The sequence below is a fragment of the Geotrypetes seraphini genome, chromosome 3, assembly GCF_902459505.1.
Source record: "Geotrypetes seraphini chromosome 3, aGeoSer1.1, whole genome shotgun sequence".
Classification (NCBI taxonomy): Eukaryota; Metazoa; Chordata; class Amphibia; order Gymnophiona; family Dermophiidae; genus Geotrypetes; species Geotrypetes seraphini.
The window spans coordinates 92,160,975-92,179,926 of record NC_047086.1 but is presented as its reverse complement, the minus strand read 5'-3'; the positions used below and the strand labels follow the sequence as shown (position 1 = coordinate 92,179,926).

General features: G+C 43.9%; 1 protein-coding gene across 9 annotated transcripts in view; it reads left to right on the top strand.

The window, feature by feature from the left end:
* The window catches only part of E2F6 (E2F transcription factor 6), a 97,167-nt gene that overhangs the window by 61,469 nt on the left and 16,746 nt on the right, over positions 1–18,952 (top strand). For all 9 annotated transcript variants that reach the window (XM_033939551.1, XM_033939558.1, XM_033939553.1 and 6 more), the window contains 2 exons: positions 3,402–3,560; positions 7,921–8,035. In XM_033939551.1, coding sequence (XP_033795442.1) covers positions 3,402–3,560; positions 7,921–8,035 — 274 coding nt within the window. The remainder of the gene's footprint in view (positions 1–3,401; positions 3,561–7,920; positions 8,036–18,952) is intronic.

The following is an 18,952-nucleotide window of genomic DNA, read 5'->3' as shown; positions in this document are numbered from 1 at the left end:
CAGACAGCTACAATCATGTGAAAAAATTAGGACACCCCATGAAATATTCAGTTTTTTCTTAAGAAATGATCACATATCGATGTCAAATCTTTTTTTTATTTATCTCTGGAAAAGAAAGTGATGTGACTGTAGGTAAACAACAAAATTTGCCTTGATTTACTCATGAAACAAGAGATACTTTACTTTTCTAGACCACAAAACCTCGTGGATCAATGCGGTTCACAAAAATAGAAAACTGGGCATTCCTAGTGAACTACAGAGTAGGCATCAATTCAATTCTCTAAAAATTTTTCAAACAAGACTGATTTCAGTAACTTTCTGTAATGTATATAAGAACAGGACCTGCCAAATAAAGAATGTAACTCCCTATCCCAGCTGGCTGCCTGAAAAGCAATTAGACATTGCTGGAACTTCTTACACACATGATCTCGAACCGCCCCCCAGGTGGGGGGGGGGACAAATAAAGCAGTATTGTGCAGTGGACGGTTTGTTGTGAATAAAGTAAATAGTTCTAACAGGTACTCAGGTGCTTGACCATATAAGGTTTTATAACAGAGTATTCCCAATTTGAACTTCACACGTGCCTCAAATGGGAGCCAATGAAGCTCCCTGTAGTAAAATGTGATATGATCTGACTTTTTCAGGTCAAAACTCAAACATGTGTATTCTAACAGGAATAAATTAGGACATCCTAAACCCTAATAACTATACCTCCTTTGGCTGAAATAATTGCAGTGAGACGCTTCTTGTAGCCATCTACTAGTCTCTGACATCGGTCTGAGGAAAGTTTGGCCCACTCCTTAATGCAGAATTGTTTCAGCTGTGAGATGTTTGAGGGGTTTCTTGCATGTATAGCCTGTTCTAAATCACAACACTGCATCTCGATGGGATTAAGATCCGGGCTTTGACTCGGCCATTCCAGGACTCTCCATTTCTTAGTGTTCAGTCAGTTCTTGGTGGATTTACTGGTATGTTTTGTGTTATTGTCGGTTTACAGGGTCCAGATCCGCTTCAGCTTTAATTTTCTTACAGATGATCTCAAGCACCCTCTGATACATGGTAGAATTCATGGTGGATTCTATGATGGTGAGCTGGCTAGGTCCTGCTGCAGCAAAGTATCCCCAAACCATGACACTTCTACCTCCATGCTTTACAGTTGGTATGAGGTTCTTTTCCTGGAATGCTGTATTTGGTGTACACCAAACATGTCTTCTTTTCTGGTGTCCAAATAATTCAATTTTAGACTCATCTGTCCATAGAACGCTATTCCAGAAATCCTGGTGTTAGTCTACGTTCTCTCGGGCAAACTTCAGTCTGGCCTTGATGTTTCTCTTAGAGAGCAAAGGTTTCCTCCTTGCACACCTCTCATTCAAATTAAATTTGTTCAATCTCTTTCTGATTGTAGAGACATGCACTTTTACATCAACAGTAGCAAGAGCCTGCTGTAGGTCCCATGATGACATTTTAGGGTTTTTGGAGACTTTTTTTTAGCATCTTGCAGTCTGCTCTAAGGGTCAACTTGTTTGGACGACCAGACCTGGGCATGTTGGCAGTTGTTATGAAAGTCCTCCACTTGTACAATATTTTCCAGACTGTGGAATGGCTATTATCAAATTATTTCGAGATCTTTTTAAATCCCTTACCACACTTATAAGCTGCTATAGTCTTCTTTCTGAAGGCCTGAGACAGCTCTTTTAATTTTACCATGGTGCTCACTCTCACCGCAGCAATCATGAGCACATCAAACTAAGGCCCAGATTCACTAAAGATAGAGATTCAATCACTGTTGGCCGATTTTAAAACAAGGAAGGAGCCTGAGGCGCCTGAGCCAATCAGGGCCTTAGGCCCCTCCCTATGCATCACATGCTGCACTGGGGTGGGGCCTATAGCGTTGCTGGAGTCAGGGGAGCAGAAAGGACTGAGCACCCCTATTGCTCCTTTATAGGTACAGGGCGGGGGGCTTTTTTTTAAAATAAATTTAATTGGGCTGATTTTTTGCGTGTGTAATATACACAAAATATCAGTGCCATTAAAAAAAAAACTTTTTTTAAAACAGGCAGATCTGTCGGTAACACACAGACAGGTCTGCAGTAGTTGGGTTTGGCAATAGTAAAACCCGATGCAAAATAACCAAGCAATTGTTAATAAATCAATCGCTTGGCTATTTTGCATTGGGTTTTACTAATTTGCATGGGTTGGATCGGATCGGATAGGAGATTGATCGGGCAGCAGTTTAGTGAATTGGGTCGGGGTCGGGGAACGATTGCAGATCGTCAGTACAGGATCTGAAGATTTAGTGACTAGCCCAGTGCTGGGCAACTCCGGTCCTCGAGGGCCGGAATCCAGTCGGGTTTTCAGGATTTCCCCAATGAATATGCATGAGATCTATTTGCAATCACTGCTTTCAATGTATATTCATTGGGAAAATCCTGAAAATCCAACTGGATTCTGGCCCTCAAGGACTGGAGTTACCCACCCCTGTTCTAGTCCTAAATGTCTGAGGTTTAAGTAGGGCAGGGGTGTCCAATGTCGGTCCTCGAGGGCCGCAATTCAGTCGGGTTTTCAGGATTTCCCCAATGAATATGCATTGAAAGCAGTACATGCAAATAGATCTCATGCATATTCATTGGGGAAATCCTGAAAACCCGACTGGACTGCGGCCCTCGAGGACCGACATTGGACACCCCTGAAGTAGGGCAAACCTCCTTCAAAATGCTAAGTAATGTTCTAATCATGTGCATCTGATGTGATACACCTGTGTGTGATTTGAGCCACTTTAAGTGGGAGGATATGTGGGGGTGTTCTAATTTATTCCTCAGAATACACAATTTTGTAGATATATTTTGTTTCATGAGTAAATCAAGGAAATTTTTTGTTGTTTACCTGCAATGACATCACTTTCTTTTCCAGAGAAAAAAAAAAAGATTTGACATCGATATGTGAACATTTCTTAAGAAAGAACTGAATATTTTAAGGGGTGTCTTAATTTTTTCATATTACTGTATATATGAACTTACAAGCAAATTGCCCCTATTCTTAAGCCAGGATAAGGCAGGTTGATTACAAAACTGCCATCCAGTGAATCTAGTTTTAAACATTTATTTATTCAATTTTCTGTATCATTCTCCCAGGGGAGCTCAGAACAGTTTACATGAATTTATTCAGGTACTCGAGCATTTTTCCCTGTCTGTCCCAGTGGGCTCACAATCTATCTAATGTACCTTTGGCAATGGGGGGATTAGGTGACTTGCCCAGGATCACAAGGAGCAGTGTGGGTTTGAACCCACAACCTTAGGATGCTGTAACTTTAACCACTGCACCATACTCTCCCCCTTTGAGTATTCATTAGTAATTTTTTGGTTTCATATAACTATATTTCATATATATTCTTTTTATTTTAGGATGTCCAGAATCGGAAAAGTTAAAAGAAAAGTACCAGAGCATCAGAAACTAAGAGAGGAACTTGCTGATCTGTCTGCTATGGAACAGGCTCTGGATGAATTAATTAAGGAATGTGCCCACCAACTATTTGAGTTAACAGATGATAAACAAAATGGAAAATATCCTTTTCTTGTCAAATTCAAAATTATAATTAGCCTATGTACTTTGAGATATAGATATATATATACAGTGGTACCTCGGTTTATGAGTGCACCGATTTGCGAGTGTTTTGCAAGATGAACAAAACATTCTCAAAATCGGCACCTCGGAAACCGAGCGTGGCTCGATTTACGAGCGCACCCTTCCCTCCACAATCCGGCACCCTTCCCCCCGCGATCCGGCACCCGCCCCCCCCGCCATGACCTGAAGTCCCCCAGACCCACCCAAATCCGCTTCTTACTTTCACCTTGGCACCGGCATGTCCTGTGCGTTGGTGCCGGTGCCCGAAGATCGGCCTCCTCTTCTGTGCTGGGCCTTGAGCATCTGCGCATGCTCAAGGCCTACGAGTTCACTTTCTCTTCGAGATCGAAGAGAACATATATATATATGTGTGTATATATATATATATATGTGTGTGTATGTGTATATATATATATATACATACATACATATATATACAGTCAAACCTCAGTTTGTGAGTAACCCGGTTTGCGAGTGTTTTGCAAGACGAGCAAAACATTCTTGCAAAACTTGTCTTGCAAACCGAGTGTTGACTCGATTTGCGAGCACCCACCCCGAGAACCGGCATTGCTTCCCCCCGTTTGCAAAGGCCCTCCCCCCCCCGCTCGAATCGGCACCCCCCCCTGCGAGAACAGGCACCCCCCTGCCCGACCAACTTTAACTCACCCCCCTGTCTGGCACCGGCACACAGCCCACAGGACGTGCTGCTGCCGCTTGAAGATCTTCCTGCCACTGCCGGCTTTGAACATGCATCTGCGCAAGCTCAAACCCTTCTAATTCTCCACTGTATGTGTATATATATATATATATATATATACAGTGGATCCTCGGTTTGCGAGTAACCCGGTTTGCGAGTGTTTTGCAAGACGAGCAAAACACTCAGCAAACTTGACTCGCAAACCGAGCACTGCCCCGATAAACGAGCACTTACAGTCCAGGAAGCGCCACTTCGGGGGATTCCTCTTCCGGCTGGCCTTCCACGTCGGGTGCCTTCCGCAGGTTGGAGGACCTCTGTCTGGGCCTGTGCGGCCGGGTGCCGACCCGCCTGCGCGTTGCGTGTGACGCGCACAGCGTCAATCATCGGCGTGCGGGTGGGGCAGTGCTCAGCTGCGTGGGCTCGGGTGGGGGCTCTCCAGCATGCAGGGGGGGCATCCAACGTGGAGGGCTGGCCGGCGAATGGAGGAGGCATCCCTCTGAAGCGGCACTACGGGGTTCTCCGGCGGCTGGTGGACATTAGAGGCATCCCCACCGAAGCGGAACTGTGGGGTTCTTCTTCGGATGATGGACGAAGGAGACGGCGCTGCAGCACCCAGCACCCGACATGTACAGACCCCGGGTTCTGGAACAAATCTTCGGTGTTGCCACTATTTTCTATGGGGAACTTTGCTTTGATAAAAGAGCATTTTGGATTACGAGCATGCTCCTGGAAAGGATTATGCTCGTAATCCAAGGTACCACTGTATATACACCCACACAGTGGAACCTTGGTTTACGAGCATAATTCGTTCCAGAAGCATGCTCGTAAACCAATTTACTCATATATCAAAGCGAGTTTCCCCATAAGAAGTAAGGGAAACTCGCTTGATTCGTCGTCGTCGTTGCACCCCCCTTCCGAGGCCACCAGTGCTGCTCCATCTTACCCTCCCACCCCCGAGGTCACCAGTGCTGCTCCCCCCCACACCCCCGCGATCTGGCATCCCTCCCCCAGCGATCCGACATCCCCTCATCCCGCCGCATCTGCGCATGCTCAAGGCCTTCTAGTTCTCGCTCTCTGCATTGGTGCTGGTGCCACATCGGGGTAAGAGATTGTGTTTGGGTGTGTGGGGGATGCCGGATCGCAGGGGGGGGAGGGCAGCTCGCAAATCGAGTCAAGCTTGGTTTCTGAGGCGCAGATTTTGCAAATGTTTTGCTCGTCTTGCAAAACCTTTGCAAACCGTGGCACTCGTATACACACACACACATGTCTGCTGTGGGTGACTATTTATACTGAAAATTATAAACCATCATATTAGGTAGGAATATGGGCCATATACCGTATTTTCACGCATATAACGCGCGCGTTATACGTGTTTTTACAAACCGTGCATAACCTTGCGCGGTATACGTGTGAGCGCGTTGTACAAAATTTTTTTTACATAGTTCCCCCCCCCCGACGTCCAATTCACCCCCCCCCCCGCAGGACCGCTCGCACCCCCACCCCGAAGGACCGCTCGCCCGCACCCCCACCCCGAAGGACCGCTCGCACGCGCTCCCACCCGCAACCGCATCCCCACCCTGAAGGACCGCTCGCACGCACTCCCACCCGCACCCCCACCCTGAAGGACTGCTCGCACGCACTCCCGTCCTCTTGCCCCAGCCAACCGCGGCACCCCCGACACGATCGGGGCAAGAGGGAGCTCAAGCCCTCTTGCCCCCCCCCCGACACGATCGGGGCAAAAGGGAGCCCAAGCCCTCTTGCCCCGCCAACTCCCCGACAATATCGGGCCAGGAGGGAGCCCAAACCCTCCTGGCCACGGCGACCCCCTACCCCCACCCCGCACTACATTACGGGCAGGAGGGATCCCAGGCCCTCCTTCCCTCGACGCATACCCCCCGACGCCCGCCCTCCCCCAAGAACCTACGACCGCCCCCCCAGCCGACCCTCGACCCCCCTGGCCGACCCCCACGACACCCCCACCCGCCTTCCCCGTACCTTTATGTAGTTGGCCGGACAGACGGGAGCCAAACCCGCCTGTCCGGCAGGCAGCCAACAACGGAATGAGGCCGGATTGGCCCATCCGTCCCAAAGCTCCGCCTACTGGTGGGGCCTAAGGCACCTGAGCCAATCAGAATAGGCCCGGGAGCCTTAGGTCCCTCCTGGGGGCGGGGCCTTGGGCACATGGTCGGGTTGGGCCCATGTGCCTCAGGCCCTGCCCCCAGGAGGGACCTAAGGCTCCCGGGCCTATTCTGATTGGCCCAGGCGCCTTAGGCCCCACCAGTAGGCGGAGCTTTGGGACGGATGGGCCAATCCGGCCTCATTCCGTCGTTGGCTGCCTGCCGGACAGGCGGGTTTGGCTCCCGTCTGTCCGGCCAACTACACAAAGGTACGGGGAGGCAGGTGGGGGTGTCGTGGGGATCGGCCAGGGGGGTCGCGGGTTGGTTGGGGGGGCGGTCGGAGGTTCTTGGGGGGGGGCGGTTGTTGGGGGGAGGGGGGGTTTGCGTCGAGGGCAGGAGGGCCTGGGATCCCTCCTGCCCGTAATGTAGTGCGGGGTGGGGGTAGGGGGTCGCTGTGGCCAGGAGGGTTTGGGCTCCCTCCTGGCCCGATATTGTCGGGGAGTTGGGGAGTCGGCGGGGCAAGAGGGCTTGGGCTCCCTTTTGCCGCGATCGTGTCGGGGGGGGGCAAGAGGGCTTGAGCTCCCTCTTGCCCCGATCGTGTGGGGGTGCCGCGGTTGGCTGGGGCAAGAGGGCTTGAGCTCCCTCTTGCCCCGATCGTGTCGGGTGTGCCGCGGTTGGCTGGGGCAAGAGGACGGGAGTGCTTGCGAGCGGTCCTTCGGGGTGGGGGTGCGAGCGGTCCTGCATTGGGGTGAATCGGACGTCGGGAGGGGGATCAGGTTTTCAGGGTGGGGACAGGACTTCAAGGGGGAGAGGAGAGTCGGGGCGGGCGAAAGGAGAGTCGGGGAGGCCAGAGGAGAGTCGGGGCGGGCAAAAGGAGAGTCGGGCGGCGACGGGAGAGTCGGGCAGCATGCGCGGTATACGGGTGTGCGCGGTATATAAAAATTTCTGTACATAGATTTGTGTTTTCCACGCGCTATACCCGTGTGCGCGTTTTACACGGGTGCGCGTTATCTACGTGAAAATACGGTATATGTTGGGCTGTTTTTTACTCATTATTAGATTCATTCATTTGGCTGAATTATAAATTATTATTTAAGTCATTGTTTAAAAAATGGGCTTTTTCTGTTGCTTTTATGGCTGCTCTTGACTGCTTCTCATAGTTTTATTTACTCATTTGAACAACTTTATTTGTTGTTGCCAGGGAAAAAATAGAATGCAAGACTTAGGCCCTCTTTTATCAAACTGCAATAGCAGTTTTTAGCACAGGGAGCTGCACTGAATGGTCCTTGCTGCTCCCAACGCTCATTGAGTTCCTATGAGTGTTGGGAGCAGGGCGGGCCATTCAACGCACCTCCCTGCACTAAAAACTGCTATCGCAGTTTGATAGAAGAGGGCATTAGTATGTGAACGTATAGCTATTAAGCTGGAATGCTGCTGATAAAATTTCAAAACTTCTTTGTATACCAAATTCCTTGACCAGTGGACGCTAGCTTATGTGACCTACCAAGATATCCGCAGCATTGAAGTCTTCCATGAACAGATAATTATTGCAGTGAAAGCTCCTGAGGAGACCAAACTAGAAGTGCTGGCTCCTAGTGAAGTGGGTTCTTTTCAGGATTTTTTTTCAAAGCTCTTTTATAATGTCTTGTGAATTTATATGTCATTGGCCATACAAAATTGGTAACCACTTTCATCAATTTATTGGTCAGAATCAAGAATAAAAGTAAATGTGTTTGTTAAAGTCACAGTAAGGCACTTGTAATTGCTTTGGCATTTTTTCTTTTTTGAATGGCTTGAAGTCATGAAAATTTTATTCTGGCCCTATTTCAGTGTTTGTTTCTAACAAAGATATAATAATTGAAAACAGTGTCAGCTTTTCTGTTTTTTAGGACTTTTCACTTAGTTTGAAGAAATTCTGCTTAGGACACAAACAGTTCTTATACAATCCCACTTTATTCTTGGACCAGTGGGTTTTTTCCCTCCTCCCGCCAGGGTCTGTAGGAAGCCTCAAAACTTCAGAGGCTTTTTCCCCCTCCACCTCATATCTCATCACTGAGCATGCTCCACAGCTTAGCAGTCTTCTTTCCTATAAGCCAGGCTATAGGAGCTTATCTTTTCTGCTCGTGTTTTATTTCATGGTGTTTTCAGTATTTTTTGTTTGTGATTTTCGCCCTTGTGCTGTGGAGGTTCCCTGTGGGGACATCCTTGACTGCGGGAGATTGCAGACTGTTGGAAATCTCTGCTTCGGGGGGGGGGGGGAGTCCCTGCAGTAAGCCCTCTGGACAGCCTGCACATCAGATCTGGACTCTGGGACAGTTCCCTTGAGACCTTGCTCACCCCAGTTTCATCTGCTAGTGGGTAGAGCACAGGCTGAGCGGTTAGCAGTTTCTGCTGTCTGCAGTGTGTTTCCATTCAGCACTGAGCAGCTAGCTTTGCTCTTAGGTGTGCAAAGTGTACAGAAATAATGGTAAATGATGCAAATGATGTCACAGTAAGTAAAGGGCTGACAGATTAAATCAGCAATTTGGGGGGTCTTCAAAAGGGGTTTTTAGAAGGTTTCTCTGCATGCCCTACTCCTGCCCACCTCTAAAATTCCCAAATTGCCATTTTTAGTGGGTTCCTGTGATTTTCCTGGGCTATTTTTAGTCAAAATTGGCACCCGTGGCAGTTATCTTGGATTTTTCCTGATTTGATTTAAAGTTATTTTTTCTACTTCCAAATTTTTTGTTTTTTGCTTCCTCTGGTTTAAGGGAGCAGGACTAAATGTTGTGGTCCTTGGACATGTACAGAAGTTTGTTGCAGTATCTGGGGGTTCCCGAGTTTCGCCTCTCTGCCCACCTGTTTGTCTTGGCGGGTCCTGCCCACAGAGGTGAGCCTGCCTCTGCGATTTCCATTTCCAGGTGGATTCACATGGCCATTTCCGCAGCTTCTGCGGCGGTTGGAAAGAAGCCCCATCTTAGGGCATGGGCTCATTCAACCAGAAGGGTTTCTTCCTTTTGAGCAGAGTCATCAGCTGCTTCTCTGGATGAGATTTGCAGGGTCGCTAGTACTCGCTACCCAATCCTCCTTACATTCTTTCATCAAGTTTTACAGGATCGATGTGGTAGCCAAGCAGGATGCTGCTTTTGGCACCTCAGTTTTGGCAGCGGGCTCTTCAGTCCCACCATGAATTTTCAGGACTGCTTTGTTACATCCCACTGGTCCTGGAATAAAGTGGGATTATAGAAGAATGAAAGATTAGGTTCTTACCTTTGCTAATCTTCTTTCTTGCTTTATTCTGGGAACCCACCCTATGTTTGCTGATTCGCCAATTGTCTGCCTTTACAAGTGAACTGGATTTCTGTTTCCTGTCCAACTTTTATTAGGGTGCCATCAGAATGGGGATAGCACCCAGTTTGGGGGGTATCCGGTTAAGGCGCCCCCTTAGGTCAGTGCATTTTGTTTCTACTGCTGGTGTTTGGTCTAAATAGCTATATAATCAGGCTACATACCTCTCAGTTCTTATCTCTGTCTCCAGAGGATGCCAAGGAAAAAGTACCAATCAACTTAATAGCATATAAGACTTTCAGATGGCTGTTTAAATATCAATTTAATAGAAATAGGAACTTCTTCCTTATTCCACTTAGCAATCTGATACTATGAGTTGTTATTAGGCCCTCAGCGTCACCACTCAGAACTCAAATATATCACCGTTCTGAGCTTTACGTGACCAATCCTCACTGGGTCTAAGTTTTACTTATTTCACGTTTTCAAGAGCTTTATATATTTAATTACTTATAAATTTTTTAAATTTTTACTTCATTTTACTTCGTTTTAATTATCTTATTTTACTTAGCTTTAGTGTAGTTGTCTCTGGTAGAGATATTTTTAAATCAAGCAGGGTGCCATAGCCGACATGTTTCGCGGGAAACCGCTTTATCAAGGCTCCACCCCTACAAGAAAACAAAGAAGAGTAATGTAATGACTCCTGCAGGAAAACTGGGTTATCTGAACAAGATATCAAAATTGCTTAGAATAACCTTCTCTCTCACCTTTAACACTATCGACTTCCTCAAATGCTTTAGAGAGGAGCCGACGACGTTCTCTCTTTTTATTACAGAATCCCGGCGTTGAAGCCACGCCCACCGAATGACGTGTGAGCCTGACGACAACCACCGGCTGTTTACAGTAAAACAAACTTTATTGAAAGCTTTAATAAGAGCTTTAAGGATCCCTCTCACTCGTAGAACATCTAGATCAAGGAAGCCCATTCTAACTCAAGATTTAACCCTAATGGGATAACAGTATTTAATGTATAAATCCAGCGTTGCTCCTTATAATTCAAGCATTCATCTATATTTGTATTTAACCTTCCCTCCCTCCCAGCGTCTATCTGATCAATGACTCTCCATTTAAGTTGACTCACCTCATGGCCCAAGGTAATGTAATGTAATGTAATGTAATGTAATTTATTTCTTATATACCGCTACATCCGTTAGGTTCTAAGCGGTTTACAGAAAATATACATTAAGATTAGAAATAAGAAAGGTACTTGAAAAATTCCCTTACTGTCCCGAAGGCTCACAATCTAACTAAAGTACCTGGAGGGTAATAGAGAAGTGAAAAGTAGAGTTAGAGGAAAAATAAAAATAAAATAAACATTTTAACAAGACAGCATTGATCTAAATACTTTGGAAGGTAGAAGAGAGGAGAGAAAGGAATAGAAGCATGATGAAGTGATGAAGTGGAGCAAGTAAGTTTAGGAGGAGCGATTGACGTTTCCAGAAAGGGCTTCTTCAGGGAAGAGACTTGGCCGACAGTCCCAGGATGTCTCCTCCCCTGAGATGTTCTCCCATCCATGCATTCCCTCCCAGACACACTGCCCGTGCCCCAGCCGCTCCAAGGAGGCTGCCCCAGATGAGGCCCACGGTGAATGCAGGATTCTCTCCTCTGCGGGAAAGCCGCCCGGAGCCAACAGTCGATCTTCTTAGCGGATTGCAGGGGGGGGAAGAGTTAACACTCTTGGTAGTATCGGGTCTGTGTGCTCTCGGTGGTTGTGGCTGGTCTCGTTGCTGCTTAGGTGTAAAAGCAGTTGATCTCCACTGCTGCTGATATTTAAAAGCAGGCAGATTGATCTCTCCAATGGACTGCAGGGGGAGGAGTTCACACTCCTGGCAGGATCGGGTCTGTGGGCTCTTGGTGGTTGCGGTAGGTCTCGTTGCTGCTTGGATGTAAAAGCAGTTGTTTTTCTACTGCTGCTGATATTTAAAGCAGGTAGATTGATCTCTTAAACGGGATATAGGGGGAGGAGCTCACATGCCTGGCTGGATCGGGGCAAGGGCTCCTATTATAGGCAGCTGGTCTTGCTGCTACTTAGGTGTTAAAGCAGTTGATCTTCCTAGCGGACTGCAGGAGGTGTGGAGCTCACACTCCTGTCATGATCTGGTCTATGGGCTCTTGGTAGTTGCGGTTGGTCCCAATGCTGCTTAGGTGTAAAAGCAGTTGTTCTCCCACTGCTGCTGATATTTAAAAGCAGGTAGATTGATCTATCCAATGGAATGCTGGGGGAAGATCTTATATGTCTGGCTGGATCGTGGCAAAGGGTTCCCGGTAGTGGCGGCTGGTCCTATTGCTGCTTAGGTGTAAAAGCAGTTGATCTCCACTGCTGCTGATATTTAAAAGCAGGCAGATTGATCTCTCCAATGGACTGCAGGGGGAGGAGTTCACACTCCTGGCAGGATCAGGACTGTGGGTTCTTGGTGGTTGCGGTAGGTCTTGCTGCTGCTTGTATGTAAAAGCAGTTGTTTTTCTACTGCTGCTGATATTTAAAGCAGGTAGATTGATCTCTTAAACGGGATATAGGGGGAGGAGCTCACATGCCTGGCTGGATCGGGGCAAGGGCTCCTATTATAGGCAGCTGGTCTTGCTGCTACTTAGGTGTTAAAGCAGTTGATCTTCCTAGCGGACTGCAGGAGGTGTGGAGCTCACACTCCTGTCATGATCTGGTCTATGGGCTCTTGGTAGTTGCGGTTGGTCCCAATGCTGCTTAGGTGTAAAAGCAGTTGTTCTCCCACTGCTGCTGATATTTAAAAGCAGGTAGATTGATCTATCCAATGGAATGCTGGGGGAAGATCTTATATGTCTGGCTGGATCGTGGCAAAGGGTTCCCGGTAGTGGCACAATGTTCTACCATAGGGGCTTGCATAGTTTTTGTTTTTATTCGTGATTTATGTTCATTAAGACGGATATGAACAGGTCTTGAAGTACAGCCCACATATACTAAATTACATGGACATACCACTATATATACTACCCCTGCCGTTTGGCAATTAGTATTCGCTGAAGCTGTTATAGTAAATTTTGTTTGGGGGTCTGTCCAAATCTCCCCCTCAATGGTGTTAGCACACCATTGGCAATGACCACATTTTTCATGTTTGCCCTTATTTTTAATTTTCTTTACACCGGTCTTCTGGGCTATTAGAACCTGACTTATAGTTTTAGCTTTCTTAAAAGAGAACATCGGCACCTCTATAAAAACTTCATGAAGTTGGAGAATATGCCAGAATTTTCTAATTTGAATCATCAGTTCCTTAGCTGCTTCAGAAAATGGTAACACACATATTAATTTCTCCAATTTTTCTTTTTCTATCTTTTCTTGCAATAAAAGATCTCTATTTGCATACTTTGCTCTTAAAAAAGCTCTATGGATTGACTTCTCCGGATATCCTCTTGTTCTAAATCTATTTTTCAACTCATCAGCAGCTTCTTTAAATGTTTTCATATCTGATGAAACCCTTCTCACCCTCAGGAACTGGCTCACTGGGAGATTGAACTTTAAATGATATGGGTGATAACTTGAAAAATGTAAAAAAGTGTTCCTTGCCACAGGCTTCCTAAATAATCTAGTGTCAATTTTTAAATCTTTCTCACTAATTACCATATCCAAGAATTCTATCATGGTGCTATTGTAAGAGAGTGTAAATTGTAGGTGGGGATCCCTGGTGTTAAGCCATCCAATGAAATCTTTAAGCTGTTGTTCTGTCCCCGACCATGAAAAGAACACATCATCTAGAAACCTTTTCCATAAGATGATATATTGAAAAAAACTGGAAGAATAAATTTCAACTTCTTCAAAGGAGGCTACATAGAGGGTAGCTACTGAGGGGGCCAAAGTGGCACCCATCGCCACCCCCTGAATCTGTTGAGGGAGGAGGAATAGCTGTTATCTTCCATACCTCGATCCCTCTACAGACCAATACCACCATCTCTTACTCAGACTTTCCAGTAGAATCCCTTCACTTCACTTTAAAATACTCCCCCTCCTTTAATTTTCTTCTTATTTATCTCCCCCCTCCTATAACTAAAACCTCTTTTTCTTCCCTTATCTCTGCTATCTCAGACTTTAATACCGCCTATCCTGACTCTATCATTTTAGGCGACTTTAACATACACTTTAATATTCCCAACCACTCTAACACCGCAGAGCTCTCAACCTTAATCTCTGATCTTTCATTATCTCCTCTCATCTCTATCCCCACCCACTCCGCTGGCAACACCATTGACATGGTCTTCTGCCCTGACTCCCTATGTCACCTCTTTAAAAACTTTCAATTTCATCCTCTTCCTTGGACTGATCACATTCTAATTAACTGGCAAATGGATTACCCAGACTTTTCACCCTGTCTTAAACAAAAAACAAATAAAAACCACTACTCTCCCAGTAATATTGATAAAATACCTCTTCCCTCTATTCAAAATTCCTTCAATTTAAACATTAATGACTTTTCTTCACTCTCTGTTGATAAACAGTTCTCCGTTTGGGAAGTCTCTACAAAATCTTTAATTGACTTACTAGCACCTCAGCAAGAAATATGCACCCATCCCAAACCAGATTCAAAAAACAAAAAACAACAACCTTGGTTTGACAATAAACTTACCCTACTTCGCCAACAACTTCGCTCTGTCGAACAAAAATGGCGCAAAACACGCCTCAACAATTTTCTAATTCTCTATAAGGAAAAAGCTTCTCAGTACAAAATTTCCATACAGCAAACAAAAAAAGAATACTATTCTAAACTCATTTCTACCACCCGTAACTCATCATTGCTCTTCAATCTAGTTCAATCTCTCTCCAATTACTCTAAAAAGAAATTCACTCCTACAGCTGCACAACCTTCAGCAAAAGAGTTATCACTCTTCTTCGATACCAAAATTAAAAACATCAGGTCAAACTTAGGACCTTCCCCTACTCCTCCCCTTTCACACTCTATAGACGATTCCTTCTACCTTTCCTTCAGCATCTGCTCAAATTTCAAAATGCCCTCTTTAGCTAATCTTCTTCTTATTCTTCAATCGCTTAACACTTCTAATACTCTAACAGAGAGCATACCCCCTCTCCTCCTCAAAAAATACTTTTCCTTCTTTGGTCCATTTATCTGGGAAATGATCTCTAAATCCTTTTCTGACCACATAGTTCCTACTCCTTGGAAAACAGCACTTATAATTCCAAAATTAAAACAGCACAACTTAGACCCTTCTCAGCCAAAAAATTATCGTCCCATTGCCAATTTACCCCTCATCTCTAAACTCACAGAAAAAATCATCCATACCCAATTGACTGAATTCATTGAAAAAACTAATGCCCTTCATCCTTGTCAAACAGGCTTTCGCTCTTCACACTCGACCGAACTGTCTTTGCTAGGCCTCATCTCCACTATTCACTACTATCATGAGCACCACAAATCGGTTCTTCTTATTTCCCTTGACCTTTCCGCAGCCTTCGATACTATTGATCACTCACTTCTTCTAAATCGACTCAAAGACTGCGGTATTTCAGGTCCAGCTTATCAATGGTTCATCTCTTACTTTACTGAACGTAGTTTTTCAGTACAGGTAAAAAATGAAATTTCTCAACCTATCTCACTGACCTACGGAGTTCCACAAGGATCTATTTTATCCCCACTACTATTTAATATTTTCCTTTCTCCTCTCCTCACACTAGCTCAATCTATTGGTTTCACTATTTTCGCCTATGCAGATGACATTCAACTTCTCCACCCAATCAGCACCTCTAATACTTCAGACGTAACAGACATAAATCATAAACTTGACACTATACATGACTGGCTATATACTAACAAATTGTCTCTCAATATCGAAAAATCTTCAGCTTTACTTCTACCAATTAAAAACAGTGAATCTTTGCCAGATAAAATTGCTATTAAATCCACTCCTATACAAATGGAAACAAAAATAAAACTATTGGGATTCATAATCGATAAGGATCTCACTTTTCACGACCAAATCAGTTCAGTTGTAAGAATTTGTTTTTTCAAACTCCGTCTTATCCGTTCATTAACCTCGATCTTAGGAACAGAAGCAATTACAATTCTAGTACATTCCCTTGTCATCTCTCATTTAGACTATTGTAATTCACTCTATACTGGTCTCCCACAAAAAGAAACCCGCCGTTTACAATTAATACAAAATACTGCAATAAAACTCATATATAAAATAGGCAAATATGATCATGTTACTCCACTTTTGAAAGATGCACACTGGTTACCAATCGCGCACCGCATAACCTATAAAGTCATCCTGCTTATTTTCAAAATAAATCTTACAAACCAGCCTCTATTTCTTCATAAACTTCTCATCCCCCATAGCTCTTCACGAATTCTGAGGTCTACTGACCAAAAACTATTACGAATCCCTTCTATCAAAGAATTCTATAATACTCGAAAAATAAATTTTACAGTTGTTGCCCCTACATTATGGAATGCTTTACCTCAACAACTTAGAGAAGAACAACATTTAGACAAATTCAAGATCAATTTGAAGACATTTCTATTTCAAGATGCATTTTCCTTTTCTTAGTTTTATTTTTTTTTTTCTTTTTTTTTTCCCTCTTCTCCTCATTTACTTTATTCATAAACTCTTCCGATTCCAATTCATGCATCCAACCGCTTTAAAAAAAAGCGATCCTACCCAATATGTTTTTCCCATCCCTACTTCTCCCTTTCTTCTCTAAAATATGTAACTTTCCCCCTCCCTTTCCCTCCTATCCACACGTTCATGTTAGTCAAATTATGTTTTAATGTTCACTCACTACAGTTTATATTTAAAATTTTTATAAATCTTATTGTAAACCGGCCAGATACTATGTGATGGTCGGTATATTAAAAAGTCAATAAACTTGAAACTTGAAACTTGATAAAAAAAACCCTCAAACTCAAAATAATTATTTTCAATGACCCACTTTGTTAACTGTAGTAAAAAGTCATTGCTAATCCTCAGATCTCCCACCCTCTGGGTTAATACATTTTTTACCACTTCTTGTGCTTTATCTTGGGGTATCATTGTATAGAGGGAAACCACATCAAGAGTACAAAAAAATGAAATCTGGGATATATCAATATCTTGAGCTAGGATTCTAAGAAGGTGGGAAGAATCCTTAAGATAGGAGGGGATCTTAACTACTTCTTTCCTAAGGAAAGTGTCCACAAATTGGGATAAAGGTTCTAGAAGAGATCCTCTTGTATTCACTATGGGTCTACCAGGGGGATTTTCAAGATTTTTATGAATTTTAGGAACAAAATATATATAAGGGGTAGAAGGATATTTCTCCACCAGAAATTGATATTCTTTTTTTGTTATCATTCCTAGTTCATAATGGGAAGTCATCCACTGGTAGATTTCTTTCATCATATCTGGGAGTGGATCACCAGGCAAAGGAGTATACGCTGTTTGGTCTATTAATTGTCTATTAGCTTCTCTTAAGTACTGATCTCTTGACAACACCACAGTTGCTCCTCCTTTATCCGCTCTCATAATCATCATGTCTCGTGAATCTTTTAACTGTAAGAGAGCTTTATATTGACAGGAAGTCAAATTATAAGGAATCTTCCTATATTTAACCCTTTCATATTCCATAATGCCTGTTAATACTAGATCCCTAAAGGTAGAGATCACTGGATCCATCGGTCCCGGGGGGACCCATCGTGAGTTACTCTTACAAATAGGAACCACTTCTTCTTCACTACTGCTTTCTGAAACATGTCGGCTATGGCACCCTGCTTGATTTAAAAATATCTCTACCAGAGACAACTACACTAAAGCTAAGTAAAATAAGCTAATTAAAACGAAGTAAAATGAAGTAAAAATTTAAAAAATTTATAAGTAATTAAATATATAAAGCTCTTGAAAACGTGAAATAAGTAAAACTTAGACCCAGTGAGGATTGGTCACGTAATGCTCAGAACGGTGATATATTTGAGTTCTGAGTGGTGACGCTGAGGGCCTAATAACAACTCATAGTATCAGATTGCTAAGTGGAATAAGGAAGAAGTTCCTATTTCTATTAAATTGATAAGGAAAAAGTACCAAGCACAAAAGTGTAGTTTGAATATTCAAGGCCTTGGGAACATTTTGGCTTCTTACTAAATTGGTAAGATGACAACCAAAAGTCTCCCCAACTTACAAGTGATTGGCCATTTTATTGATATTATGGAATCATCAATTCATTATTAAACATACATAGTTGGCACATCTTCCAATTAGATTACAATCGTTTCATTAAAATCCAATGATAACTTGCATATTTCAGCAATGTTCTATTGGTTCTATTCAAGTCACATGGTTTCTGGTTAATCATACTTCATAAGTAATTTTCCCTAGTAACAACAAAGGCTCAGGCATCGCTATTGGTCAGCAAAAGAGGGAGTAACGGCATGTTCACTTAGGACATAATGCCCTAGGACTCACCTATGTCCCAATCTTACAGGAAATAACAGCTATGGCACACATCTATTTTAAAACATTAACATTTGCTAACCAAGCAATATTATTTTACTGTAACTCTGAAGCATTTCTATCCTTAAGCTTCATTTTTTATTTATATATACATATATATATATTAGTGCCTTTTCAGGTCTGAGGTAAGAGGTGTCTAATACATATTGGTTATGCCTCCCTCCCTTGTATCCTGCTTAATACTATTAGTGCCATCACTGGCACTGTTGTTGTCATTCAGGTCACTGATGTTTGTTATCCTGATTTGTTTGTTCCTTGTTACTGTTTTGCATGTATAATTGTGAGCAGAATATACTTAATTATTGGGGAGTGTTCTCTGTGGCGTACCTAGCATATGTGACACCTGGGGCCCATCATTTTTTGACACCCCCCCATATGAAAAATATGATCTTTAGTAACAATCCACATATCGCACAAGAGTGTACCTAGGAAAAGGCAGCATCTTAAACATTGCAGTGAGCACTAGAACATCAACACATACATTATAAAACTAAACAAGCCAGATCCTGCACAGTCAATTGATCCTGCACAGTCAATGCCAACTGAAAACTATGTCCTTTTCATACACACAGAACAGAGATACACCCTCGCCCAATATGGAATAATCACAAACTAAAAATAGAAATATGTAGACAAAAGTTAAACTGAACCGCCAAGAAACCAGACTCTGCATACAATGCAACACCACAATGCTACAAAAACAGTGACACGTCCCCTAATACTGTGC